The following is a 26,897-nucleotide window of genomic DNA, read 5'->3' as shown; positions in this document are numbered from 1 at the left end:
TCAGAGATGTTTGTATCAGAAGAGTGAGAAGTGAAGGTATTGAAAACTCAGCCCGGGGCTGAGGGTCCATCCGAATTCTCCACTTGGCCTTCATGAGCAGGGCCTGGGGTCTTAGTCCATTCTAGTGCAGGGGAGAAAGGAAGACCCAGGCCAGTCTCCCAGGAACAAGCCCCCCACCCCAGCCTCATCTCCAATAGGGATCCCTTCTGACACGACACCCACCAACAGCCTCTCCCTTCTGAGACCGTATCCCACTAGAGCAGCTAAGGAAGCTGCTACCATTGCATGTCCAAATCTCATTCCCATACAAGACCTCCAGACCAAGCCGGCTTGACTTTTCAAGATTTTATTCTTCTATTTGTACAGCTATATTTTACAATGCGGTAATGCAGTTTAGACACAGCCAAACCCTGTCTCCGGAGTAGTTATAACACAAGCATGACGCAGAATGGGATGAGACAAATGTTCTCAAAGAGAGTTTAGTTAGTGACAACTTCAAGTCCTTGTGTCTGCCTACGCTTCAAAAAGGGATGGCGCACACTCGTCCATCATTGAAAACTTCCGTGAAAAAAGGCACCGGGAGGACACGTTGTATATACAAACTGAAAACTAGAACAAAATTACACATTTTTCCTTCTGCACTTTTTTTTGTTCTTTTTGTGTTTTTTTTTTAATACACACTTTGTAAATTGTAAACCTTCACTTGCAAAAAAAATACAAATACAGAGGCATTTTAGACAAAATATTTTCTTACTTATACAGATGCAATACTTAAAATATTCTCTTAAGTGCTCTTTCTCAATAAAGATTCTCAGATCCGTGTCTGCCTGCAGATACAAAATCGAGCCTTTGACGCAATTTATATTTTTAATATATCTTTTTTTAGGTTTATATATATTTATATTATATATATATTTATATATATATATTTATATATTTACAACTCTGCCATATATTCCTTCACCTTTGGTTAAAAAAATTAAAGCCCTCTCTTGGATAACATACCAAAGTCTTGTCTTTGAAAAGAACAGCACATTTACATACAAAAAAAGAAACATTTGTTCCCACAAAACATATACATTCCTCATTTCGCAGACTGAGTCAACTCAGAGTTTCTGCATACTCCCCAAACTGTGAATCTATGAAATGGTTTTGCTTGTGGCTGACGTAGTTTGCTTTTACACATAGGAGAAGAAGCAATATTATTTTCTTAATGGTTCATGGCAGTTGAGGGAAGGGGAGCTGCGCTCCCATTCTCCCCAGGCCCCGCCCCCCACCCCCCCCACCCCAGCTACGATTCGCACTAGTGGATGAGAGAGGCACTACATCATGGGATGAAGGTTGTAAAGTGTTACAGTATCCTTTGGGTCGATTCTGAGAAGGGGCTGGAGAGGAAAGCATCAACACTCCATGCTTCAGCAGGCTTTGGGGAGCTCCGGAGGCAGGTCAGTGGTGGCCACACGGTATTGCACCTTGGTGTTGGTGATGGCACCGTGCTTCTGGCGCAAATGAAGTCGCAGCTGGCTTTTGTGACGAAAATGCAGGTTACACTTCTCACACTGGTGGGATACAAGAGGCCAACTGTGAGTTATGATCAACCCAGGAGACAGGTCATTGCTCAAAAACCCCCACCACTCCCACCCCAACCCCAGGAAGAAGGTTCCCCCTGCATGGGCCTCCAGGAGGTCTTCCCTCTGAAAGGCCTGGTGAAGACTTCCTCTAGAGATAAGCAAATATTGTGCAATTGTCCCTGCCCCACTTTCCAAAGTGTCACTCATGCTTTTGTCTGGCTTGAGACATTTCTTCCCTGACATGAATTTAATGTCTTAGCCAAAAGATAAGTTCCCATGTAAACTTCCCCAACGGTGAAGGCATTTCTGAAGCAAAGATTAAAAATAACAATAATAATCCCTCTCTCCTTGAGAGGTCAGCTTTATAGCCTTATCACAAAGCCATCCTTCTTAACTGGTATCCTCAACAGGTAGATAATACTTTGAGGGCAAGGAGCACTTCTCACTAATCTTCATTGTCTACCTAGAAAAATCATCACTCAGGCAAATAATACAATGACCTGGAATGCACTTAGACAAATGGATTGGACCAATCTGAATTCATGGAAATGCTCAAGTCTAAGATATGTCTTTAAAATACAGTTGTATTCCTTCCTAGGAGAAATACTTTGCTAAGCTAGCAAAGCCTTAGTAAGTTGAGTTGTGTCTCCCTTTGATTCGATAGTGTTAGCAAGGAAAGTCACTTAAAAGTAAAGTAGTTAAGTGTAATGAGGTAATGGGACAGAAAAACAGGCATTTGGGAGTAAAAAATTAAGACTAAATTTCATTTAAAAAATTATAAACCCCCACCCAACGTAATATGAACTGTAATTTTATAATTGTGTATCTGCATTGATTCATTAATTGTGACAAGATGTATCTAAAAACAGTGTAAACAATAGAGGAAGCTGGATGCATGATCTTCACAATCTTTCTATACATTTTAAACCATTGCTATAAAACAGTATTATTGGGCTAAGTGCAGTACCTCATGCCTATAGCTTCAGCTGCTCAGGAGTTAGTGATCCAGATCACCGTTCAAGGTCAGCTTGGGTAAAAAGTTAGCAAGCCTCCTCGGTCAACAAACAAGCTGGGCATAGTAGTTCCTATCTGCAATCTAAACTGTGCAGGAGGCATTGGTGGAAAGAGCATAGTCTCAAGCCAGCTGGGCAAAAAGCAAGACTCTATCTTAAGACAATAACCTAAAACCAAAAGGGCTTCAGATCCAGCAACAGCAAGACACTGAGTTTCAAACTGGTTTCAAATTCTTGAATGATAATAATAATAAAGTGACCTATTGGGATGGAAAGCATTTAGGATAAAAATGGAAATAGATTTAGAAAATAAATGAACCAATATTGCAATACGGTAAGAAGCCCTGGCTCTTGAGAGGCCTGGCCCAGAGAGGTATCCACTGTCTCTCCACCACCCACGGTACTATGTCCTGAGCGTGTCCTTTCTCCCCCTGGGTCTTGGCTCTTGCTCTGGAAGGATTAGGGCCATAAATACTAAATCTTCCCTCTCAACTACAATATCCTCTGCCTTCAAAATTCTAGCAAATCATGACATAGTGGGTGATTATTATACACTTGCTACATGCATAAGCTATCCTGAACAGTTGAATGAATTAGTTAACTTAGTATTACTACTCCAGGCAGGAGAGGCCATTTTCAGGCTCATTTTTTCAGATGGGGAAATTAAGTCACTGAAGAATAACTAATAAATAAAGAGCTAGTATGGAGATAGTCACCCCAAGCCAACACAAAAAAGCGAACACAAAAAGGCCCATTTTGCAAGTCAACCTATGGGCTGTGGAAAATCACTTGTAGACTGGTTCTTGTGCCTGTTACCACGGAAAGTAATGCATACAAACTCCTCAAAAGCAGCCATGCACAGAATAGAAACAAATTAGTGTGGCCATCTAAAGCCCTCTACAATTGAAGTTTCATTATACTTTTGCAATTTCATAAATTATTACTTTTGTTTTATAAAGCATTTCTAGTTTGTTCAATATTCACAATTTAACCTGCAAGCTCCAGTTTTTCTGGACTCTGCTCTAGAACACAATTCCACCAGCCTGTTCACAGCAGGGTGCTACATAGCTGGTTGGCTGCTCTTGCTTGGAATGGTCTTTTCTTCTTGTTCTTTGTCATTGTTATTTGTTTGTTTTTCATTACATCACATTTTGAAGTCTTCCTCCTACCTTTAACGCTGCTTCTTTTCAAATACCTTAGCTGCTCTGAAATGCACATTTAGCACAATATAGGAGTGTGTTATAGGCTCTCAGTAAGTATTTATGGAATGAACAAATGAACCTAACAGCTCGATTTCCCTTGTCTGGACTTCTTTATATGGTTCAGGTAGCCCAGCCCAATGCCTCCATTTCAAAGATGAATACATTGAGACCTGGGATTGCCACATGGGTGTCTGTGGCTTTCTGGCTCAGAGCCAGATCTCCCAACCTGATAGGAGTGCCCGAGTGCTTGCAATTGGTGCACACAGTTCCACCGCCCCGCCCTCCACCTTCTCCAGAGTCCCCAGGGCCTTACGTACATGGTAAGGTTTCTCTCCTGTGTGGATGCGCAGGTGGCTCTTTAGAGTCTGAAGGTGCCGAAAGCGGGTGCCACAGATTTCACAGGGGTAAGGCTTCTCTCCAGTGTGAATAAGCACGTGGGCACGGAGGTGGGCCACCTGAAGGAAGAGCCCAGCGTGAAAAGCTCTGCTAAGAGGAGCTGCAGACCTTCGAACAGGTCCTCTCCTCTGCCCCTCACCGCCCTGGATGGGCTCTCGCCATGTTGCCTGCTTACCTGGACAAACCTGGCTCCACAGGTTTCGCATTTGTAGGGCTTCTCCCCCGAGTGGATTCGTGTGTGGGTTTTCAGGTTGGCTGGCCGGTTGAACTGGGCCCCACAGATGTTGCACCGATAGGGTTTCTCACCTATTTCCCAGAGAAAAGGAAAAGACAAAACCATATTCCAGGAGGTCATCACTGACACTGGCCCCAGGATTTCAAGGCAAACTGCTCCTTTCCCACACCTCTGCTGCTTTCTTGTCTATCTCTCTCTCTCTCTCTCTTTGGAAGTATTTTTTCCTATGAGCCTCTTTTCTGTTTGCTCATCTCAGGTAATAAAAAGTGTTACTATCTTTAAACAAAGGGGGTTTCAATTCAACATGTCAGTTTATGAGCACAATGCATCCTTCTGCTCCATCTCTCTCAACCCTTCATCCTGGCTCCATTTTCACATATGTACATTGAATATTATGCCTCCATATGCCCACCCCTCCCCTCACAATTCATGTCTCCCAGCCCCCCCCCAAACTCCCTCTAGCCCCCACAACACATGTTCTAGCTTCCTGGAATTCCTTTTGTTCAAAGGTTTCTTTCCCTTCTCTTGAGGGAAAAGAAAGAGAATCAAAAAGCCTAGTGTTTGACCTATACTGCCTTCTCATTCTTACTCTCACATAACCTCTCATCTTCCTCCTCCTCTTCCACCTTTTCCTCCTCTTCCTTCTCCTTTGCCTCTTCTCTCTCTCTCTCTCTCTCTCTCATACACACCATCATCTCTTGCAGAGCCAGAATCAAGCAGTGGCATGGTAGGGTAGAAACAAAGCTAGGTATGGGACAGGAGTAGGAAGTTCCATGAAGCCAGCACTTCAAAACCAGTGTTTTCATCAGGTTCATCTCCCTGTAGAATGTGGGCAAGACAAGGTCCTTCTCTGGACCTCAGTTTCCCTCTCCGAATGAGTGGGACTAATTGAGGTGACCTGGAATGCCTGTTCTGGCTTTCCCTTGGATAGAACTGATGCAATATCCAACTCCCTCACCAGGGAGATACAATCAGGCTGCTCTAGTTTCTCTCTTTCAGAACAAACATACTTTTCCATTTGTGGCAGCTACAGCTGTATTCCATTTGCTGGAGGGGTGGGGCAAGGATGTGAGTAGGGCAGGCAGAGGAAAGCGAACGAACGGCTGAGCCTTCCACCATGGAAAGTTTCTGGAATAATGGGGCCACCAAAAGGTCTAAGAGACAATAAACACCCTACAACAATCAGATCGCAAGAAGCTACCTAGTAAGGAATGCGAGCTGGTTGATGAATCCGTCCATAGAGGACATCAAAAGGCTCCCCCCACCCCCCACCCCCACTTTAGAAAAATTCACTTTGTCTCTGTCAGCCTCAGTTTCCTCCTGAATACTGTAGGATGAACCCACTTCTAACCCCAGCAAAGGTAGAGAAGTAGGACAGAGTCTCAGAGGAAAGACAAGGAGCACAATGTGTAAAAAAGTCCCTCCGTGAAGACCAGACAGGCTGGGATGGGTCTGCTTCCTGCCTGACCCTACTAGCTGCCAAGGCCCCACTCTGCGCCCCTAGAATTCTCTCCCTGTCCTTCCCTTGAGAATCCTAGAGAGCCCTGGAAGGTGAGCCAGGGCCATACCTGTGTGGACGGTCTTGTGGCTGGCAAGGTTGCCCTTGTAGCGGAAGGAGGCCTGACAGCGGTCACACTTGTAGGGTTTGTCACTGTGGGTCTGCAGTGTGTGCCTCTTGAGCGAAGCCTCCTCAGAGAAGCGGCAGTCACACTCATTGCAGAAGAAGGCCCCGTTCTCTGTTGGAAGGTCAAAGGACACCATGTCAGCAGGAGGAAGGGAGACGGGGCTCTAAGAACTCCCTCCTCTGGGTCCCCCAGACTCTCTCAGCATCACTCATGGGAGGCCAGAGCAAAGGAGGGTGGGACAGGATTTTTTTGAATCATATATAGAGGCTCAATCATGGTGGAAAGGGAACCAAGACAAACTAATGGGCATTGGTAGCCTGCTCCTGTTTGCTGAAGTACTCTTCCTCTTCCCAGGAGCTTGAGAACCTTTCTTGTCTATTCACTAATTTGCATTTATCCACAGCAATAGCTCACTCATTCTGTGTCTCATTCTCCAAAGGGAGGATCACAATTGCTATCCTACCTACCACATAGAAGCATATTACATAACACAAAGTAGAAGAAAGCATTCTAGGGACATGAGCTAGAAGCCCAACTCAATCATACTTTGAAGCCACAGTGAGAGGGACTGATGATAAGTGCTCAGTGGCCATCCTCACATCTGTCTGGATTTCATATCCCTGAGACTGGGTGAATACCAATAATGGTAGAAGTAGAAACAGAGGCCCACAGAGAAGGAGCCAGAAAATGGAGCAAGGCAAACAGCCAGGACACAGAAGAGGACAGTCTCTGCTCTTGCTCTGACTCAGGATCTAGGACCCTCTGCCAACCCTCTCACTACAAACATTTGTTTTTCTTTGGTTATAATGATTGGAATATGTCAGTGTCCTAGTGATTTACCCTGTGTTTGACTGGGCCAGTGCTAGGTCAATAGTGAGACTTTTTTTTTATCTGGTAAAAATTGGGGATGCAAATTATTGACTATGCAGAAATGGTAATTTAATAATTTGATTTAACTAACTTAATTCAGCTACTATTTTTCTAAGTATCTCCTCCGTACTAGGGACTTTCGAGGACCTATGTAGGATACAGAAATACATAAGGCCAGACACTTCCCCACGGAGAATCTGAGCCTTACAAGGAGCTCTGATGCACAGAGACAGGTCAGAATGATGGTTGTGGCACAGGGAGACTGGAAAGCTCTGGGAGTTACAGTCAGTCCCGCAAGCTGCTTTTGCTAAAATTATTCTGCAGGTGGTTCTGCCCATCTCAGTTACCCCCAGATGAACTCCAATACCCACCCCTTGTTTTGGTCCCACCCAGTTCCCCAAGACACGAAGAATGGGTGATCTGCTGGTGATTTTAAGTACTAGCAGACTTCTCATTAGGAACATTCCCAAATAAATACACAGATAAAATGGAAACATACTACCCATGGAACAAAGGAATTCTCCTTTTCCCTGTGTAAGGAGGGAGTGGACAGGAAGGGACTCACCACAGCTGGAATCTGAGTACTCAGACTGAGTCTCTCCCATCTCCTCCGGGAACGTGGGGCCCGCAGTGTGCAGGCACATCTCTGCATGCTGCGGGGACTGAGAACCGCAGGATGTGCACTTCGGGGGGTGCATGTAGAGTGGTGAGTGGCTCTCACTGCTGCTGCGGGGTGAGCCTGTCAGGGACCTGTGGACAGGAGCAAGGAGACTCAGAAGCCAGGTCAGAGGAGACAAGTCCCCATGCCCCCATGCTAACCTCTCCTCCCTGTACTCAGGCAAGCCTACATTCCAAAGCCACTCTACTCCACTCTGGGCTCAGCATCATCCACAAGCATACCTCCAGAAGAGCAACTGCACAAGACCATTGGCCAAGGTCAAATCAAGGGCAAACCCCATTTCCCAACCCAATGGCTTCCCCTTAGTACTGCAGCCCACAACCTCTCTCAGTCTAAGCGAAGTAGGAGGGTCCCCTGATATACCAGCACCATGGGCAGTGCCTTTGCAAACTGTGGCTGCTCTTCTCCCATGGGAAAGATTAAATGGGGGAAATGACGAGAGGTGATACTGATCAAGAAGCATTGTACTTTCAGACTATTTGTGGAATTGAAACCCATTTGCATGACTACTTAAATATAATTTTAAAAATGAATTTAAAAAGTATTTCAGTGTAAGTACTTCCTACTTTAGGTTAATTTGATCACGTGCTAATTCAGACAATTTTTTTTTTTTTTTTAACGCCAAGCTCCTGCACCCATCAAAAGAAATGACGCAACCCATGCCTAGGTAATCTCTAATCAGACAGCCTCTGAAATTACCTATTAACGAGGTTATTGAGCCGGCTGGCTTGGGGGATGGTGGAGTCCTCCCCACTGGCACTGAGCTTGGTTGGGGACTGGAGATCAAGGTTCTCAGGCTCCATGGGTGGCTGGCAGGCAGGTGGGGCAGGGTAGGCCCTCGGGGAGAGGCGGCTCAGCTCAGCCTGCTCTGGCCCCTCTGGTTTGGCATTCTGGTTGAGGTTGTTGAGCACGATGAACTTGTACTTCTTCCAGTTGCAGGCTTTGGGATCCGTGGGGCTCTTGGCTGGAGGGGAACCAGAAGCCTGGAGGATGCAGGCATTCTTGCTGCTGCAGGACTCTGTGGGTGAGTTGGGCTGGCAGTCAGATTTCTGGGGGCTCTGTGGACTAACCAGACCCTTCCGGTTCAAGGGCGCATTGGGGGGCTCGAAGTGCAAGGCAATCTCATCCTCTGAAGAGGGTCTCTCTTCTTCTTTGCTGGTCTTGTCACAAGGGAAGTATGGGGCATTTCTAGCCGAGGGGGCAGCAGGCTTGGGGCCCTCTGCCACACTGTAGTGCATGTCGCTTCGTGCTTCATCTGGGACTGCATCCTTGGGTGAGTAGATGTTGCTGTGGCACACACTGGGCGGCATCTCCATGGCTGGCCGGCTGTACTCACCATGGACTGGCCTGGTACTATCACAGGGAAGGGCCCGTTCCTTGGGAAAGGGGTTGGCCACAGGCATCCGGGCATCTCGCAGCTCTTCATCAGGGAAGAGGAAGCCATTGACTGGGAGGTGGCTGTACATGGGATAAGAGGCTGGTGGTGTGGACAGACCACTGTACAGGCTGGGGGCAAAGGGTCTGCTCTCACACCCGGGGGTATTTCTTAACGGTAGGCTGGTTTCTACCACTTCCCGGCCCCGAAAGGCCATGATGTCTTGGGGCATCAGCATCCGGCTGTTGAGGAAGTCTTCCCGAGGAGGCTTCATGGTAGGAACCATCTCTGCTTCACTGTTGGAGAAAACAAAAAAGAGAAAAGCCACCAGACCCAAAATTAGAACTGTTAGGCAGATGACCTTGCAGTGGCACTGTTATGTAACCATGTCTGTGCTTGAGTCAGTTGGACACCGGGGAATGTTGCACTGAAACATGGCTTCAAGGCATCTAGGCTACAGCTGAGGAAACTGAGGCCCAGAGAAGGCAGATGAGCTACCTATACAATCAGTAGCTGATCAGATATGATCCTGTAAATTGAAGGCACCTATACATGAATGTCTGTGAGTCTATCATATTCTGATGTTACTTTTATGGCTTTTATGGCTTATATAAAGCTTTAAAAGTCCCTGTCTCCTGTCAGACACGCAAAAGATTCCTACAAGGAAGGAAAAGCAGGTACCTGACATACATAAAACCAGAGAGGGGCAATATATACAATATATTCAATGCAGGTACCATGCAAAACTTATAGTTCTTTATTAAATAAAGGAGCTGCCCATGTGCTGAATGGACTCTCAGGGAGGTTAACGGTGGAGAATGGATAGCAAATGCTAATACAAGAAGCCCTGATTCTAGAGCAGACAATCCTCTTTGGAAAAACTTATCTGTGCCATTTAACAACTAAGTGACTTGTAGCAAGTTATAGTTCAGAGCACAAGACTTGGCCTATACAAAGTACTCACAGATGACCTTCATGATGAACTTGCCACCATGATTACCCACAGGAGAGCTCTGACCGCAAAGACTTGAAGGGACATTATGTGGGTGTAAAAGTAGGCCAGTTCAACATGATCACAGTGAACAGAGCTAGAACTAATATGTGAAAGCTAAAGGAGCCAGATTTTTCAAATGGCCATTAAGAAGAGCTATCTAACTGTCCAGTGTGGAATGTGCAGCTCTGGGAATACTGAGTTCCTAGTCACATGTTGGAGCACACTTCTGTTGAGTAAGGACACAGTCATTCTAGAGCAGCTGGCTCAAATGGTTCCAAAGAAGTTAAGCCTTAGTCTCTGTTCCATTTTGAGAAGCTCTTTACTTCTTTGGTTCTCAGGATCCTTCCCTTTCAGTGATGATTATATCTACCATTGCTTGGGGAAGAAGTTTAGACCACTAAACTAAACCAGGTTCAATAAATGTTCTTGCAGGGGCTGGGAATGTGCCTGAGTGGTAGACTGCTTGCCTCACACGCATGAAGCCCTGGGTTCGATTCCTCAGCAGCACATAAATAGAAAAAGCTGGAAGTGGCACTGTGGCTCAAGTGGTAGAACAAACAAAAGAAGCATAGGGACAGTGCCCAAGCCCTGAGTTCAAGCCTCAGGACTGGCAAAAAAAAATGTTCTCCTTAATAGGAACAGAGTGATACAAAAGTTGAGCAAAGCAGTTCCTATCAATTTAAATAATCCACAGTTTGGTAGGGAAATTGGGGAAGCATGTGTACAGTTGTAACAGAAATCTAAAGAACAAAAATATATAAATTTTTTAAAGGAAGGCCTAAAAGACAAGTAAGATGCTGTAGAACATAGAGGAAGAGCTGGAGGAGGAAGAGTAGTAATCAGAATAATAATGTCTAAACTGATCTCTAGCTGCCCATGCCTGTAATCCTAGCTTCTCAGGAAGCTGAAATCTGAGGATCATGGTCCAAAGCTATTCTGGGCAAGAAAGTCCATGAGACTCATCTCCAATTAAGCACTAAAAAGCCAGAATGGAGTTGTCACTCACATGGTAGAGCACCAGCCTTGAGCAAATAAAGCAAAGCAAGAGCCTGAGACCCAAAGGTTTGGCTTTTGCAGGATCCTAGAAGAAACCAAGAGGGGATAATGAACTGGGTGCACCTGGACAGCTATAAGGGGTCAAGTCTGCATAAAGTGAAAGAGCTAAGAAGGACAGACACGGGCCATAGTGGCACATGCCAGTAATCAGCAAGGAGGATGAGACAGGAGGATGTTGACTTCCAGACCAGCCTGGGCTATACATTGCTGGGCACTGGTGGCTCATGCCTATAATCCTCGCTAGCTACTCAGGAGGCTGAGATCTAAGGATCATGGTTCAAAGCCAGCCTGGGCAGGAAAATCTGTGAGACCAGTATCTCCAATAATCTACTCAGAAAAAGCTGGAGGTGGATCTGCGGCTCAAGTGGTAGAGCGCCAGCCTTGAGCACAAAGAGGTGCAGGGACAGTGCCCAGGCCCTAAGTTCAAGCTCCAGGACCATCAACAAAGAAATAATAATAATAATAATAGAGGAAGAGGAGGAGGAGGAGGAGGAGGAGGAGAGAGGAGAAAAGGAGGAGGAGGAAGAGGAGGACAAGGATGACGACAATGACAGAAATGCAATCATAGTAGCAATGTAGACTGCTGCATATTATATTAGATTATTTTTTGAATGCATGAATTCTCAAGGGTTTCTGATCGAGAAGCATCTCAGCTCACCTAGCTTTGATGAACTTCCGGCACGTGTCCACAACGTGCTCCATCTGCAGGTACATGGCTGTGGCCATCACAGCCATGATGTTGCCTTCTCGCAGATTGAGCCGAGATGTGTACATGAAGTCCAGGAGGATACAGAACCCTTCAGGGTTGATTTCAGGATCCAGATTGATCACGCTGAGGTTGCATTTCAACTGGTCTGTGAAGATGCTATAGAATAGGCCACTGTAAAACAAGCAAATGTCCCATTATAGTAGACAGAAAGAATCTGTAGGATGTTAATAGCAGCGTGGATGAGCTCTCCTTCCCAGGGCCTATATTCTGAACTTCCATGGAATAAATAACAGCTTGGACTTGGGAGAGCTTACCAAATACCAGAGAGTCCTAAGGCACCTTACATACATTTGCCTGCCTTCTTCACAACCCTGTGAGATAAACATTACCATGTTTCACTTTTACAAAGTGGTGACTGAGATGACAGAGGTTAAGTGATATGCTCAAAGTCACAGTGCCTGCTGTTCTTTTAGTCTTAACTGTGTGGATTACCAAAGTTAAATTTAGCATTCATTCCTAGTATCTATTCTTAGTCTACATTTCTGGGATGGTTCCCCTCTTGTTCTATCACCTTATTCTCTTCTCAAAAAAAAAATGTGCTGTTTGTTTTTAGGATAAGAAGTTGGGTATAGATGAGAAACAAATAAAATGATGCCTTCACATACATCCTACCATTTTTCCCAAAAGCCCAGAGATAATCAAGTCAATTGTTCCATGTGATCATCTCACTTCAGGCTGTCACCTATAAGTAGTTGTGCAGCCTTGGCTAAGATCAATTAGGGAGAATAATAGCATTACTTTGGAATGGGCATTAGCGTATGAAGGGCATGAAATGATGCCTACCTGATAAGCATGGCACACACTTACTGAACATTGGCCACTATTGTTAGACCACTATAAACCTCTGTCCTCTACACTATTTGTTTTTTTTTTTTTTTTTTTTTTTTTATGGTACTGGGAGTTTTAACTTGGAGTCTCACACTTGGTATTCAGGTGTTCTGTTACTTGAGCAACATCCCCAACCCATTATTGCTTTTAGTTCTTTTTCAGCTAGGGTCTTTCAGTTTTTCCTGGAGCTGGTCTGGGACTGTATCATTCCTACCTACATCTCCTGTGTAGTAGAAACTACAGATATGCACCACTATATCTGGCTTATTTACTTATAAGGTGTCTCACTAACTTTTTGTCTAGCTAGCCTCAAACTGGGACTTCAACACTATTTTTTTAAGTGCTGCACAGGAGATGTTGGATATGTACTCTAATTGCAATAGAGACCCTGATTCTAGGTGAAATGATATAGAATCAAAGCTAGTGCTTAAAAAAAAAAACTTATCTATTAAAATGGAGGTATGGTTGGGCATTGGTGGCTCACACCTGTAATCCTAGCTACTCAGGAGGCAGAGCTCTAAGGATCACTGTTTGAAGCCAGCCAAGCCATAAAGTCTGTGAAACACTTATCTCCAACTAACCAACAAAAAGTCAGAAATAGAGCTGTGGCCTAAATGGTAAAGCCTTGAGCAATGAAAAGCTCAGATACAGCACCCAGGACCTGACTTCCAGACCCAGGACTAGAAAAAATTGATAATTAAATGGAGGTATAGTGCCATCTTAGCACACATGATTACTAGAAAGATCTAAGGAGACAAATTAATATAACACATCAATATTGAAAATATTAAAGAATTAGCTCTCAAGTCTCACACCACTTTATACACTCATGGAAACATACTCCCAAGATAAAACAAACACAATTATAGCCCCCGCCTCACCCCAAAAAGCACAAAAGTTCAAATTACGTTGCTTATACTAGAGACTCTTCCTTTTTCACTGGTTAACTGAAGTTATTCTTCCTGCTCACACTAAACACACCCTTCCCTGTTGTAGTCTGTGATTTCCTCCTTCTATGTCCACAAAACAGAAAGTGTTTCTCTCCTGAAAGTGCGTAAGGGCACACATTCATTCACATCCATACCGGCTGCAACACCAGGCCCTGTGCTGCTATCTAACAGACAAGCCAGGAGTCATTCCATACACAGTTCTGTCTCCACTGGCTGCCAGCATGGTCAGCCCTCTTTTCTACAATCCCCCTTCCCTTAAGACCACTCACCTGCAGGCCATGAGAACTGTCTTATGGGCTCTGAACTGCTCACGACTAACCACAATGACAACATCCGTCAAGATGTCTCGACTTCGGAGGCGATTAAGGTTGAGAAGGACGTCGCTGGCATGGCGGGTGAACTGTATACAACTGTCAGCCGGTGAGGCCATTTTGTCTTCACCTGAACAAAAGAAGTCAAAATTCTATGAGTCCTCAAGAAACTGTTTCTTGCCTACCAAGAGTAACAAAGCAGATAGATGGTTTAACCTGCTCAGGTATGAAATATGAAATGCAACCTAGGTCCTCTGTGTTTCATCTTTGAGCAACTCATCACCCACCTCTGGGTGTTCTACACAATGAGAAGAAAAACCTTTATCAGAAGCTGGCATAGGAAGTTCTTTAGGTGGAAGGGAAGAACTGTTGTTGAATGTTTTCCTAACGTACCAAAGACCTTGCCAAGCATTGAGAGGCAGGGAAGTATGTTGCAATGGAGAAAGACCATGAGGCTAACTTTTCCTTATGCTAGCCCTGTGGCTTGGAGCCTGCTGCTGTTTCTAGGCTTTGCTCTTACCAAATAGACACAGGAATACCCACGTAGTTGTAAAGTTTAGAGATTTGTGCCAGATCACAGCAGGTTCTCAAAAAATTGCAGCCATACCCAGGTCCTGTTGGCTTCTGCCTCTAATCCTGGCTACTCAGGACTAAGATCCAAGAAGGGCAGTTCAAAGCCAGCTCAGGCAGGAAAGCCCATTACATTTTTATACTCTATTAAACACACACCTATTAAACACACACACACACACACACACACAAATCCAGGAATGGATTCGTGGCTCAACTGATAGAATACCACCCTTAACTAAAAAATGCTAATATATGGCCACAGGAAAAAAAATATATAAACTATTTCCATCAGTACTTTATTTCATTTCATTATCCTGATCATAATCTAGTTCTCCCACAACTTGGATTCAGACTTGTTTTGCTTTTTATTTTAGCACTGACTGGGCCATTGTTGGGGCACAGCAGGTGGCTACCTTCTCTAGGGTGAAGAATGAGAAAAGAAGGAATCACCACGCAACAGTGTGAAGTCTAACCATGTAGGAGTGAAAGCTAGTTGCGAGATACAAGGAATTCATTTTTCTTTGTCTCTTCCAATGCAAAGTTCATCAAAACACATGCATTTGCAAAATGAAAAAAAAAGAAACAATTTATCCACAAAATTATAAAGCATAGAATTCCATCCACTTACCCAAGGCTTTGCTTCACAGTTCAAAATTTTGCTTAAAACCTACAAAGAAGAAAGCCAAGAGAAATTGATTTAATGAATGTTAAGGTTGTCCACTGTAGTCTTATTTTAGGATACACGTAGTTAGTTTTGCTTTGATAGTTGCAGCCTGCCAGCTGGTGTGGTTTTACCACAAGCTAGCAAACATACTCCAGTTCTGCCCTTTTCAGAAACAATGGGACTCTGAAGCTTTGAAATCATAATATTTCTACCCTCAGTATTGAAAATACATTAATTACAAATACATGTACACATATAGTTCCTTTCTCTAAATAAAAAATTTATACATCCAAAGGCCACTTGAGTTTACGGGAAATAAAAAAAAAAAAAGTAGTTCTTTCAATATTAATGATAATGATCCTTCAGGGACCCAAAAACACTGGACACTATTCAAAACCTGCTAAAAATATTGTCTTTCAAGTCTTAAAGTGATTTCATGAAGCTGATAGGTTCGATATCTCTATCCATCCTTCCCTGGTGACAAAACTGAAACTTGATGGTTCGAGTGACTTGTTCAGGACAAATAGCCAGGAAGTATTTCCTGAATCTGAAACATTGAGGACTAAATACGGAGTCAACAGAATATAACCAGAGAAGGCACTTCTATGCATTCCTTCATTATCTTTGCCCTCTTTTTCAAAGTTTCCTCTCCATTCCCTCTGAAGTCTAAGGCCAGATACAATGCCCTGGCTTCCAAATTTGTACTTCTTCCTGGTAGGAAACGATTTAACTGTGTAGTTAGCTGAGAACTAGCCTGGGGAGCACTCATCTTTAAAGAGATTTAATGAAATATGTGCTCTCTCCAAATTGGTTTCTCTAAAACAAAAATCATTAAGAGCCTGGGTGTAAGACATTTAGGAGCATAGGTAGACAGCAAAACAGAACAAGATTGGAACTCTCTTCCTTCATTTTAAAAAGCACAGCCCTTTGGAGCTATTTTTCTGGGTAAAGGGGCCTGACGAAGGCCCGTGAGGTCATGTTGGGCCACGTAGATGGCTAATGGCCTGGCCCTAGGTCTTCTGGCTCAAATTCCTGTCCCCTTTCCAAATCAGCCTACGTGCTATGGAACATGAGACACAGCACCCTGAGGTGGGTGAATCTCGTTTTTAAGTTCCTTCCCCCACACAAACTTTGCCCCATTCCAGGCTGCTGAGTCTTACCAAATGAGCACTCTAAAATGAGAGGTTTTCTTGAGTCTGTAACCAAACACTGACATTTCTCTGTGGTCCCAAGTGCCAGTCACTCAATCTCATCAGCTTCAAGGTTAATGTGCGCATGTGCATGAGAGGGGATTGAAGAAGGAAACAGGGGAAGGGAGAGAACAGAACAGAAAAATACAACAGAACCTATCTCCTCCTCTCCTCATTCCAAGTCAAAGGTAGGTAGAGAGAGATACACTAAGCCCTAACCAGAGTGCAATGAGTATTTCCTCTGAAAAACAATGCTGAAGACAGCGTGGAGTTTATGTATACGCTTTCTCCTCGATTCTCAAACACTTCTAGAATACCCAGGCTGTCTTTTAACCGGCTTTAACCACTGGCTCAATTGTGGATTTCCAGTCACAGACTTTTGGAACCACAGGAAGCTGGGATTTGCCATTTCACCATGGCAAGTGGCTGTGACTCACTCAAGATGCAGACTGTAGCAATCAAACAAAAGACAAATATTTGGGACCGCCCAGCCTTGGGCTGTCACCTTGAACCTCCTCGTGGCCTGAGCAAAAGCAAATGCACACCCAGGTAGCCTGCTTCCTTAACAAGTTCAGCTAACTCCAGTTTAGTAGCCCACAGCTTCCAGAGGTGAGAGCAAAGATGTGACAGATGCAGAAGCATCGGTTTTTCTACAAAACACAAGCTTTGTCCCATCTATGACTACATCTTTTTTAACATAGCCCTGATCTACTGCAGAGGAAACAGAGGTTCCAAAAAGAAGCCTTGTCCAAGAACTCAAATCCAATCTCTAAAAAAGTCCTTGATAACCCTTTTTTTACCAGGTACAGTCACACCAATGCCTCTCCAAGACTCAGACATTCAAACCACCACCCAGAGTATGGGACCACCATGCAACCACCAAGAGATCAGGATCATCAAGGAGAAACTTAACCACTAGGAGTCCAGCCCAGGACCTCCCCACCAAACCTCAGCGCTGAGTGCAGTCACCACCAAAAGGAGAGAGAAGAGTTAAAAGTTGTCAAGTCTACCCACTTCGTCCCTCCTTTCGCATTTTCCTTGTGTGTATTCAGTGAGACACAAGGAGGTACTCCAAATGCGCTTCCCGTGGTTGGGGGAGGAGAAGGCCAAAAGAAAACAAAAACAAAACGAGAGCAAAGAGGAAAAATAGCACACGCAAACGAGAGGGGAAAAAAGAAATCTAAGAGGCGAGGTGAAGAGTAAGAAAGTGCTCCAGTCAGAAAGACCCCATTCCTTTTCTCCACTGGGTTGGTATCAGACGCGCGCGCGCGTGCGCGTGTGCACGCCCCCCCCCCCCCCAGCACAAACAGAAACCCAGCAGCAGCGGCAGAGCCAGAGCAAGCCTGCGCAGACTCGCCCACCCACCTCACCTCACCATACCTGTCTTCCAGGGTCCGCCCACCCCCTGGCAATCAGCAGGCTCGGGGATTGAGGCTGCCCATTTACTTCCAAGCTCCAGAAGGCGCGGTGGAAGCCGAGTGGTAGGATGGTAGCGGCGCTTAATTTAGAGACATCCAAATAAAAGTTTTCACGCACTTCGGTAGCTAACATTGTGCATATGCCTTTTTTTTTTTCCTGTTAAGCCTTCAAGGCAGGGGGTAGTTGAGGGGAATAGCACAGCCCTCTCATTCCCGGAACCTAGTCGATCTCAGCTCAGTGGATTTCACAGAACACTCTGCCCATTGCCCGGCTCCAACCAGAAGTAACTTTCCAGGAAGCTGCTGGTCCCAGAAGGCTGCCAGGATCGCTGTGCGGCGCCGGGATTCACCCGGGGACGGAGGTGGGGGGGGGGGGGCGGACGGGGGCGGGGGGAAGGGAGAGAAAATAAGTCCCCCTTTCCCCAGTCGACTCGGGTTCCAGGGCTCTGAGTTCACCTAATCCCACCCCTCCCCAGCACAATTTACAAGTAGGCAAAGACAGACAAGTTCGTAGCCGAGCCCGGGACGGAACTCAGGAGTTTGGATCCAATCAGAGGTTCAAGTCTAGACTTAAGTTGCCCAATTCTGCCGTTTGTTTGCCTGATGTGTCCTGTTCTCTCTTTTTGCTTGCCTCCCTTTCTTTCCCTGCTTTTTTTTTTTAAAGGGGGACATTTAGACGAGATGTTAAAAGTTTCAAAGACGAAATACTTAGAGTTCATAAGGGTCCAACCTGGGATACCCAAAGGAATTGGAGAAAAATTAATCTACAAAACCCCATCCGGGTATGCTGGCTACAAAGTCTACCAGGATCTGGATCCACCAGGCTGAACCTTGGCCGGGTTTCGGGATTTCTGAATCCAATTATCCAGAAATCCTAGAGATATGGTTCCCAGTACGCAGAGGCCCGGGGAGGGCGCGAACCCCAGCATGCGCGCTGGCTGGCTGGCACACTCCAAAGTTGCCTCGCCTTTCCCAGGAATTAAAGCCTCTGAGTTCCATCTCCCAAATGATCTCTATGACCACTCAAGAGGCTTTGGGGCGGGGGACTGGGGGGACGGGGAGGAAATCAGGCTCTAGTCCTAAAACTAGCGGAAGGCGTCACAGTGCGCCGCGCATCCCTTCTGAGGTGGAGGCGGGGTGAGAGTTGGTCCTCAAAGGACTGAGGACTCTCAAGATCCCTGTTTTTGTGGTTGTCTCATCCTTTTACCCAAAAGCAAAGCGGGGGAGGAAGGGTGGGGATTACAAGAGGTTAGAATGGGATAGGAATGAGAATCTAGGGCGTTAGATTGGGCTTTTATTGGAAATGGGGAGTCCGGTGGTTCCCCAATCATGTCTTTACCGCTGCCTAACACTAGAGGGCGCTCTCCATCAACTCTTGAAAAGACAAGCCTTTCCTCGCCCGCCTCTCCTTTTCATTGACCTAGTTTAGCCAGAGTCTTGATTTGAAGAATGCCTTCTCCCTGCTCTCCCCCGTCCTTTCTATCCAGGCCGGCTGTTGGATTGTTGGTAAACTAATAACTCCAATAACTCGCTGGAAAAAAAAAGCCAAAGGGGAATTTTGAAAGTGCAAAGCACTGTTTGGGGACAGAGACAAGGAATTTTAATAAGATTGGAGCTGCTGCAGTGAAGTGCCCATCAGGACTCCTACTGGGGGTCTGCAGCAGCCTCTCAGCCAACAGGCAGCGGCCATAGTCACCCAGGTCTTGGCAGTAGGGGGTAGGGTCAAGCTGTTGGGTTGCTTTTGTTCTGGGGGTAATGAAGGACACATTGTGCTCTGGGCTAGGGGGCCCGGGAAGGCAGGAGAAGGGACAGTAGATAAAAAGCAAGTTTGACAGCACAAGGGTGTGGATGAGCTACTTGGGGGAACCAAGGTGTTCGGGACTTTCTGTCCTGACTTTCCTTTCCATCACGTTTCCTGCCTCAGCGCACTAGCAAGCCTACAAGCTTCGAGGAAATGCAATAAAATGAAGGGATGTGTTTTATCAGCAAGATCTGAAGACGAGCAGCAGAAAGTACACTTCTCCCCCCCCCCCGCCCCCCTCCTTTCGCCCAATCGAAAATAGCCTTCCAGAAGGCCTGCAGTTAAATGCCAGCAAACCACGACCCTGGGCAGAGATCTCTTGACCATCCTACTGGACTGAACTCCGCCTTAGCAAGAAGAAAAAAAAAAAATTGGAGAGGGAGGGGCGGGAAGCATGATCTCCACAAGCAAACAATGCCGTTTAAAATTCGATCTGGACAGAAGTCAGCCAAGGTCTTTATTCACGTTAATGAAGATGGAAGGCACTAACTGTCCTTGGAAAGCGATGAGTCAAACTTGACCGCGCTTCAAACACGTCCCCAGATTCTTTTCCAACCCGAAACAGAGGCGCATTTCTCCGACTCTGCCTCCGACAGCTCCCGCAGAGGGAGAGGCTGAACTTGATTCCGGCAGACTTGGATGGGGGAGGGGGGTAAGCAGTAGGAAGGGGGAGGCGGGTAGACTGCTGTCTGGGGCTGTTGAGCACACAAGCCGCCACTAGAGGTCACCAGCGGGCTGATGCTCATTTTGCCACCTTAAATCAAGAACTCAAAAATCTTTACTGAGACGCTGTGGCACACATTCCAGGATGACGTTCTGCCTATCCATATGCTACGCTCCCCCCCCCTCAAAATCCCACACACATGCACACACATGTACACACTTGATTCCTCGCCAAGCTACTGAGCAAAGGATAGAGGAATTAGGAGGAATGATGTCAGGGTCCAAATATGAACCTCTGGAGTCGCATGGTGCATTTCTGCAACCTGACATACTTGGTAGGCATTAAGCACTCACCCCCGACTCCAGTATATGCATACCTCCAAGATTCGAGACACGTCACTCCTCAGTACCATGACAACTCTTCTGTCCATCACCGAAATCTTAGGCCATGCTTTCTGAACAATCTCCTCTAAGAGTGATAGGAAGCCATTTGTAAGGTGCACTGCCTACTTATAGAGACCTATGTGGTTAAACTAAGCGCTCTGAGCTAGACACTGACAGTTTAAGCCTGTAACCCTAGAAACTCTGAAAGTTGAAATCCAAGGATCACTGTACAAAGCCAACCTGAGCAAAAAAAGTCTGTGACACTCTTATCTCCAATTAAACACCAAAAAGCCAGAGGTGGAGCTGGCTCCGGATGTAGAATACCAGCCTTGAACAAAAAGCTATGGGGACAGCGCCCAGGCCTTGGGTTTAAGTCACAGTACTGGCACACACACACACACACACACACACACACACACACATGCACACTTTAAGGGGAGGGTGTTTTCTTCTTCCACTTGGATACTTTAAAGAAGCAGAGGTAAATTTTGCCTGTGACTTTGTGCCACTGCCTAGGCCTGGTTAGGTTGCTGGCAAGTCTATTTTCTCATCTTCAAAATAGAAGTCGAGCCCTTAAGCTCTTGGGTTTTGGATGACATCCTTCCATCATCCCAGAGAGGGGCCACAGCCACAGGTAGATATCCTCAAAGAGTTGAATGTTTCTCTTGGCTGAGATAAATGTGGATTACGGAGTGATTATCAACAGAGGCAAGCATCTGGGGTCTTTCTGATTCCTAACAATCCATTAAAAAACAAACAAACAAAACAAAAACCTCTTATATCGGACACTGTCCCCGGTGGAGCGTCTCCTTCCTCTGTTCTAGACACAAACCCCAAGGTGAAAGGGTCGACCTCACGCTCACTGCAGAGGCAGTGACCACGATTCGCCACTAGGTGGCAGACGCAGTCCATCTGAGGATCATTATTCGGCCACGGTCTTCCACACTGGGTCCCTTCCTTTTATTTATTTATTTTTCTTTCTGTCTCGTGGGGGTGGGGATAGAGATGTTTCCAAAACCAAAGCTGGAAAACAATTTAGTGAATATAATCCCTTCTTCCTGACGCTCAACGCCTTTAGTAATCACCACGCAGTTTCTGGAACTGCTTTTTATGCATCCTACGTGGATCTCCCCACCCCATTAAAAAATAGCTATCTTGGGAAGGGAAAGAAAAGGTGCGCTTTTCTTCAAATAGAACCCTGGGTGGCGATGTTAAGTGAGATTTTTGCAATTTCTCTCTATTTTTAAATGCTATCAGCCAGCAAAGAAAGTCGGGAAAACATTCATCATCTCTCTCCGTAAAGGAAAGGGATTGAGGGGGAGCCAAGGCAGGCAGGCTCTCCCTGGGACTGCCAGCGCACGACCAAGCAGGAGCTGGGCAGGGGAATCTGGTCTTCTGGGTGGACTAGGTGGTGGGAAGGGTTTGGAGAGCGGTTGCTGGCTTCCTTTGGAGCTAAGAGAAGCTGGCCGCTTGGGCTCTGCGCTTCGCGCTGCTCCTTGGGCTGCTGGCAGCGCGGTGGTGGCGTTCCCACTTGTTGCGCAGTTCAGTAAAGAGACCTGCGTATGTGCGCCGAGCGGCTTGGACCCACACAGCCTGCCAGCCACAGCTCCAGGCCATCCACAGTCCTATCCCACCGCCACGGCCAGCTAAACGGCAACACTTCACACACACACACACACACACACACAAGCACACACACACACACTCCTGCTTATCTGTCAGACAGAATTTAGGTGTCCTGAAAAGTCAAGTACAACTCCTCCGCCCAGAGACCTAGTCTTAAAGTCAACCATCATACACACACACACACACACACACACACACACACACACACACCACGCCGCCATGCCTCTTATGCCACTTTCCCTACATGGTTTCTAGAACAACATCTCCAAGTGTGACACTATGCTAGCTGGCAAACAATGCTTTTCTTCCCTATTGGAGAGATCAACCTGCCAGGTTTTCCTCTTCAACGTTTTGTCACCTTAGACTTTTTCCATCTCCCCAGATTCTATACATAATATATGGCCCCCATGAAGGTAATTTCACAATTATTTTTTCCAGTATTTGACTTTTGCTAATAGTTGTATCCACCGAGGGGTGGCGCTGCCGCACCATCTCCTCTTAAACCTAAGTTTTTTCACAACCAAGTGGGTTGTGAGTTTTGCTACCCGGCAGGGGACAGAGAGAGGGAAGGAAGGATTTTGACATCTGGTCATGGCTACCATTTACTCAACCCATAACTGGAACTCTTTCAAGGGTTCAGCAAAGGGCAACTTCAGAATTTAGAGCTCTATCCCTATGCACCAAACCCAGAATAAACAGGCTTTTCAAGAAAGCATTGGGGGTAAAACCCTTTCAAACTGAGCAGGAGCGGGGAAAGGGCAGTTGCAGAATCCTTGCTTTCTCTAGCTGCCCCCTCTTCCAAGTCACCTAATATCATGTATCACATCTAGCCTTATCCCATTAAAAGACCCTTAAAAATCAGCTCGTGCTTGAGCTTGCGATATTAGAAATTCTTCCAAAGAGGATATTGGAAACTTCTATTTATAAACTGGGAGGAGGGGCACTTATGCCCGGGTTCTACTGTAGTCATCTCAGCAAGAGAATGCCAAAGTCCTAGTGTGCTGCTTCTCTCCCTCCTCTCTCTCTCTCTCTCTCACTTGCTCCACCAGAGACAAATACCTTTCCTTTTCTTCTTAAAAATAAAAAAGCATATATATTTTAAAGCAAGAAGTGTGATTTCACCTCCCTGCTTTGAGCTGGAGTTTGCTACCTCCAGGAATAGTGTGTGGACCAGGGCCAGATGAACTTCAACTTGTCGAGTTTCTGTTCCAGTGCCAAAGGCTCTTGGTAGTAAATAGTGAGCAAAATAGATACCTGTCTCCTGATGAATGTTGCCGGCCTTTTTCTTATTTTTTAAAGTTATTTATTAAAACCACACACACACACACACACACACACACACACACACACACACACCTTGCAAAGAAAAAGGGAAACTGGCAATCTCTGTTGAGGAAGCCAGTGGCATCGCCAAGAGCCACAAACTGAATTTCTAAACAGTTCTTTCCCTAGCGCTCTCTCTCTCTCTCTCTCTCTCTCTCTCTCTCTCTCTCTCTCTCTCTCTCACTCTCTCTCTCTCTCTCTCTCTCTCTCTCTCTCTCTCTCCCTGCCCCCAACCCTCTTTTTTTTCTGGAAAGTAAATTTTTTTTAATCTATTACTGACATTTTATTTTTTTTTTAAGTTTTACAAGGCTTTCCTCCTGGAAACTATAAACGGATTGAAAAAGAATCCATAAAAGATTATATCACTTTTCTTTGGGGAATGACGGGCTCTCTGGGGCCATCAAGGACTCTGTAAACAGCTTTGGACTTCCAGCACTCAGTTCGGGGGTCATTCCCTCTCCCCCAAGTACCCGGACGTCCACCATTCCCACACCAAGACATTAACCTTGGCAGGAAGGGGCGCACCACCACACAGAGGATCTTCCTCTCCCCTCCTCTTAAAAAAATCTGCTGGTTTGTGTTTTTGTTTTCCATGGGGGAGTTTTAAAACTTATTATGGCAACACTAGTTCCATATCCCCCCCCACGCACACACCGGGGTTCCAATAACGCAGTATCATAAAAGCAACGCAACCCACAGTTCTCAAGCCATTTACCAGTGTCACAGCGTCTGAGAGGAGCCGGGGAGGGGGGGCGGGGGACCCTCAGTCCTGCTGCCCCCACCCCCACTCCTCCAGCAGCCGAATTCCGAAGCTCTAACTCCCTACCCGGCTCCCACCCCGGGGCCGCCGCCGCCACTACCTTCCCCAATCCCCGGGGGGAAGAGCCACAGGTTGCACATCCAGCCAACCTCACCATCTATTTGTGCAGGACCACTCACAACGACCCCTCCACTACCACCACCTCTTTGGCGCCCGTTCTCGCTTCTCTCACCCGGGGTTCCCCACTCCCTCACCCCCTAATCCCCCAGCCAGGGAGCCACAAAGTGTCCTTGTGTCTCCTCCCGGGTCTTGCAGGTCAGGAACGCGGGCCGCAGCCCGGCCGTTTCCCCCTGGCCCAAGTGTAAAGACCTTGGGAATCTGAAGCCCGGCGTCCGCTACACTCAGGCCCACAGTTGCCTTCCTGGCAGAGCATTGCACCACGGATTGGGGATAAGTACGGGAGGGGGGGGGGAGAGGAAAGAATGAAATAAAAAATGTAGGAAGAGGAGGGAACAACCGTTGAGATCCAACTCCACAGTCACGAAGCGCCCGAAATACAAACAGCGCGACCGCCAGAAATCCCACCACCTTCTCGCTCCGCTCTGCCAGGCTGTCCCGCCAGGGAGCCCCGAGCTGTCCCCACACGGACAGGCGCCGCAGGTGCAAACGCGCACCCCTTTGCCACCCTTCCCCACCCCTCAACCCCCCGTCCCGCCGCCGGGCTCCCGTCCCCGGGATGGGCAGGCCAGGCTAGCGCTTGCGGGGATTCCCGATTCCCTAGACTACAACCAAGAAAGACTAATTTTCAAAGTATTCAACATCTCCGCTTCCCCCCCCCTCCCCACCACCACACACACACATACACCACCTCCCTGGCCACTACCGCGCAAAGCTGGAAACCTCTCCAACACACCAGGGAAAGGGACATCAACACATTGCGTCTCTTCGGTAGGAGGATCATGATTCTCAAAAGACACAGCAGACAAGATATTTCATCTGGGTTTATGACCAAAAAGGAGACAGAGAAAGAAAAAAAAAAACAAGAACACCCGAAGAGTTCGCTTGCATGTTATTATCCCCCCCCCCCACGACATACACACACCCCCTTCCAAATCTCGGCTCGGCTTAGAAGGCAGGGGAAATCTGTAAAGGACCGAGGCCGGTGGAAGGCAGCCAGCGGGGCGAGCGCGAGCGAGCGGGCCAGCTTCCCCCCCACTGGCCTCCCGGAGTTACCCAGAAGGACGGCAGAGGGGAAGCAGGGAGGAGAGGCGAAGGGGAAGGAGGAGGGCGCGAAGGGAGGCAGGAGCGAAAAGAGAGCGAGCAAAGAAGGCAGTTTGCAAGCGAGCACAGAGTGGGGGGAAACACACAGCCGCACGAATCCAGCGAGATCACAAGCCGTACGCAAGCAGCAGCAGCAGCGGCGGCGGCGGCGGCGGCGGCAGCCAGAGCCAGAGCGCGAGCGCGCGTCCGTCCTCTCCGCCGTCGGAGGCCACACGGCCCCCGGACGGGTCCGAATCACCCCCGACACCCGGCCCGGTCCTCTCGGCTCCGGCCGCTTCCCCCACCCCCGACTCCCCTCCTGCTCTCCTCCACCACCTCCTTGCAAACAAAAACAAAAACCAGAACCACAGCCAGGGGAGGGTGGCCGAGCCTCCCCGCACCGGCCGAGGCGCTCAAAGGGAACAAAAATCCTCAGCATCAAGATCGCTTTTTTTTTGTTGTTGTTGGTTTTTTTTAAAAAAAAAAAAAAAAGAAAAAAAAATCTATATCCTAAAGTGGGAGAGACGTGGGACTCATCTTCGGCGTTTATTTTAACACCTGACAGCTAGAATAAATCAATAGATACATTGATATCCATAGATACACGTAGGAAACTTGGAGCCAAAGCAATTGGCAAAAGCGGGGAGGGGGGGGGAAAGAATTAAAAGGTAAAATCATGATTATGAGCAGCGGCGGCGGCGGCAGCGGCAGCGGCAGCGGCGGCGGCGGCGGCAGCAGCAGCGGCGGCAGCAACAGCAATAATCACCTGGTGTCCGGCCTTTCCTAGAAACTTCTTGCATCACCACTTCTAAGAACCCCAGTTCTAAGAATCAACAGAGCTCAATTCTCGGAATTTGAGCTGCGGACTTTACCACTGGCAAGTAGCAGGGGAGGACTCGGTGTCAGGTCTCCGCACACTGGGCCCCCCGGGGCCCTCCCCTCTTCCCCACAGCCCCACTGCTTTCTCACGGGTCGTCATAATGAGGGGTCTGCGCCACCCACGGGGCCCGTCCGGGAAGGTTTGCGCCCGGGTCTGCGGAGCACCGCGGCCGGGCTCCCCCTCCGCGACCCCCGCGCGATGGTACGCTCCGCTCCACCACCGTCACGTGGACGCCTGCTCTGTGACGTCGGCCGCTTCGCTGTAGCAAAGCTCGGCCTCTGGAATTCTGAGAACTAATTTGCTAGTCGGTGACATAAGAGGGGGAGTGCGCTTTGCTTTCCTGGGGTCTGGGGCTGATCCCTCCTCTCCTTACCCATCCACTCGCTCGGCTCCTCCAGCAAACACACTGAGCGGAGGAGCCAGAGATTTGAACCATTGGGACAAGCATGTTATTTATATAGATATGCAATATAGATCTATA

The 26,897-nt window shown here is 47.1% G+C and overlaps 1 protein-coding gene and 1 long non-coding RNA gene across 5 annotated transcripts; one reads left to right on the top strand and one right to left on the bottom strand.

Moving 5' to 3' along the window:
* Positions 1–1,161: 1,161 nt before the first annotated feature.
* Positions 1,162–26,475, bottom strand: Bcl6 (BCL6 transcription repressor). Of its 4 annotated transcripts, none has more exons than XM_042667756.1 (10): positions 26,303–26,475; positions 15,076–15,114; positions 13,833–14,004; positions 11,675–11,896; positions 8,291–9,262; positions 7,478–7,662; positions 5,986–6,153; positions 4,358–4,488; positions 4,104–4,241; positions 1,162–1,559 (listed from the first exon to the last, which is right to left on the bottom strand). In XM_042667756.1, exons 3-10 carry the CDS (start codon positions 13,991–13,993, stop codon positions 1,416–1,418), a joined length of 2,121 nt encoding a protein of 706 aa, XP_042523690.1. In that variant the 5' UTR covers positions 13,994–14,004; positions 15,076–15,114; positions 26,303–26,475; the 3' UTR covers positions 1,162–1,415. The 4 variants fall into 4 exon arrangements, with proteins under 4 accessions (XP_042523690.1, XP_042523686.1, XP_042523688.1 ...); XM_042667752.1 differs by having other exon boundaries at positions 1,289–1,559; positions 8,291–9,265; positions 26,303–26,371; XM_042667754.1 differs by lacking the exon at positions 26,303–26,475 and adding an exon at positions 17,682–18,045 and having other exon boundaries at positions 1,289–1,559; positions 8,291–9,265.
* Positions 8,524–12,645, top strand: LOC122097302. Its single transcript, XR_006145524.1, has 2 exons — positions 8,524–8,615; positions 11,770–12,645. It is a non-coding gene; the product is annotated as an uncharacterized LOC122097302 (long non-coding RNA).
* Positions 26,476–26,897: the final 422 nt, after the last annotated feature.

Source organism: Dipodomys spectabilis, unplaced genomic scaffold, assembly GCF_019054845.1.
Source record: "Dipodomys spectabilis isolate Male_0828 unplaced genomic scaffold, ASM1905484v1 ptg000017l, whole genome shotgun sequence".
Classification (NCBI taxonomy): domain Eukaryota; kingdom Metazoa; phylum Chordata; class Mammalia; order Rodentia; family Heteromyidae; genus Dipodomys; species Dipodomys spectabilis.
This window is presented reverse-complemented; position numbering and strand designations above follow the sequence as displayed.

Excerpts from the sequence above, each read along its gene's own strand:
- Bcl6 (XM_042667752.1), bottom strand. The coding sequence starts at position 13,993 with ATGGCCTCACCGGCTGACAGTTGTATACAGTTCACCCGCCATGCCAGC. Across the intron at positions 11,897-13,832 it reads ACAGTTCTCATGGCCTGCAG|TGGCCTATTCTATAGCATCT; the intron begins GTGAGTGGTCTT and ends CTTGTTTTACAG. Across the intron at positions 4,489-5,985 it reads CCACAAGACCGTCCACACAG|GTGAGAAACCCTATCGGTGC; the intron begins GTATGGCCCTGG and ends TCTGGGAAATAG.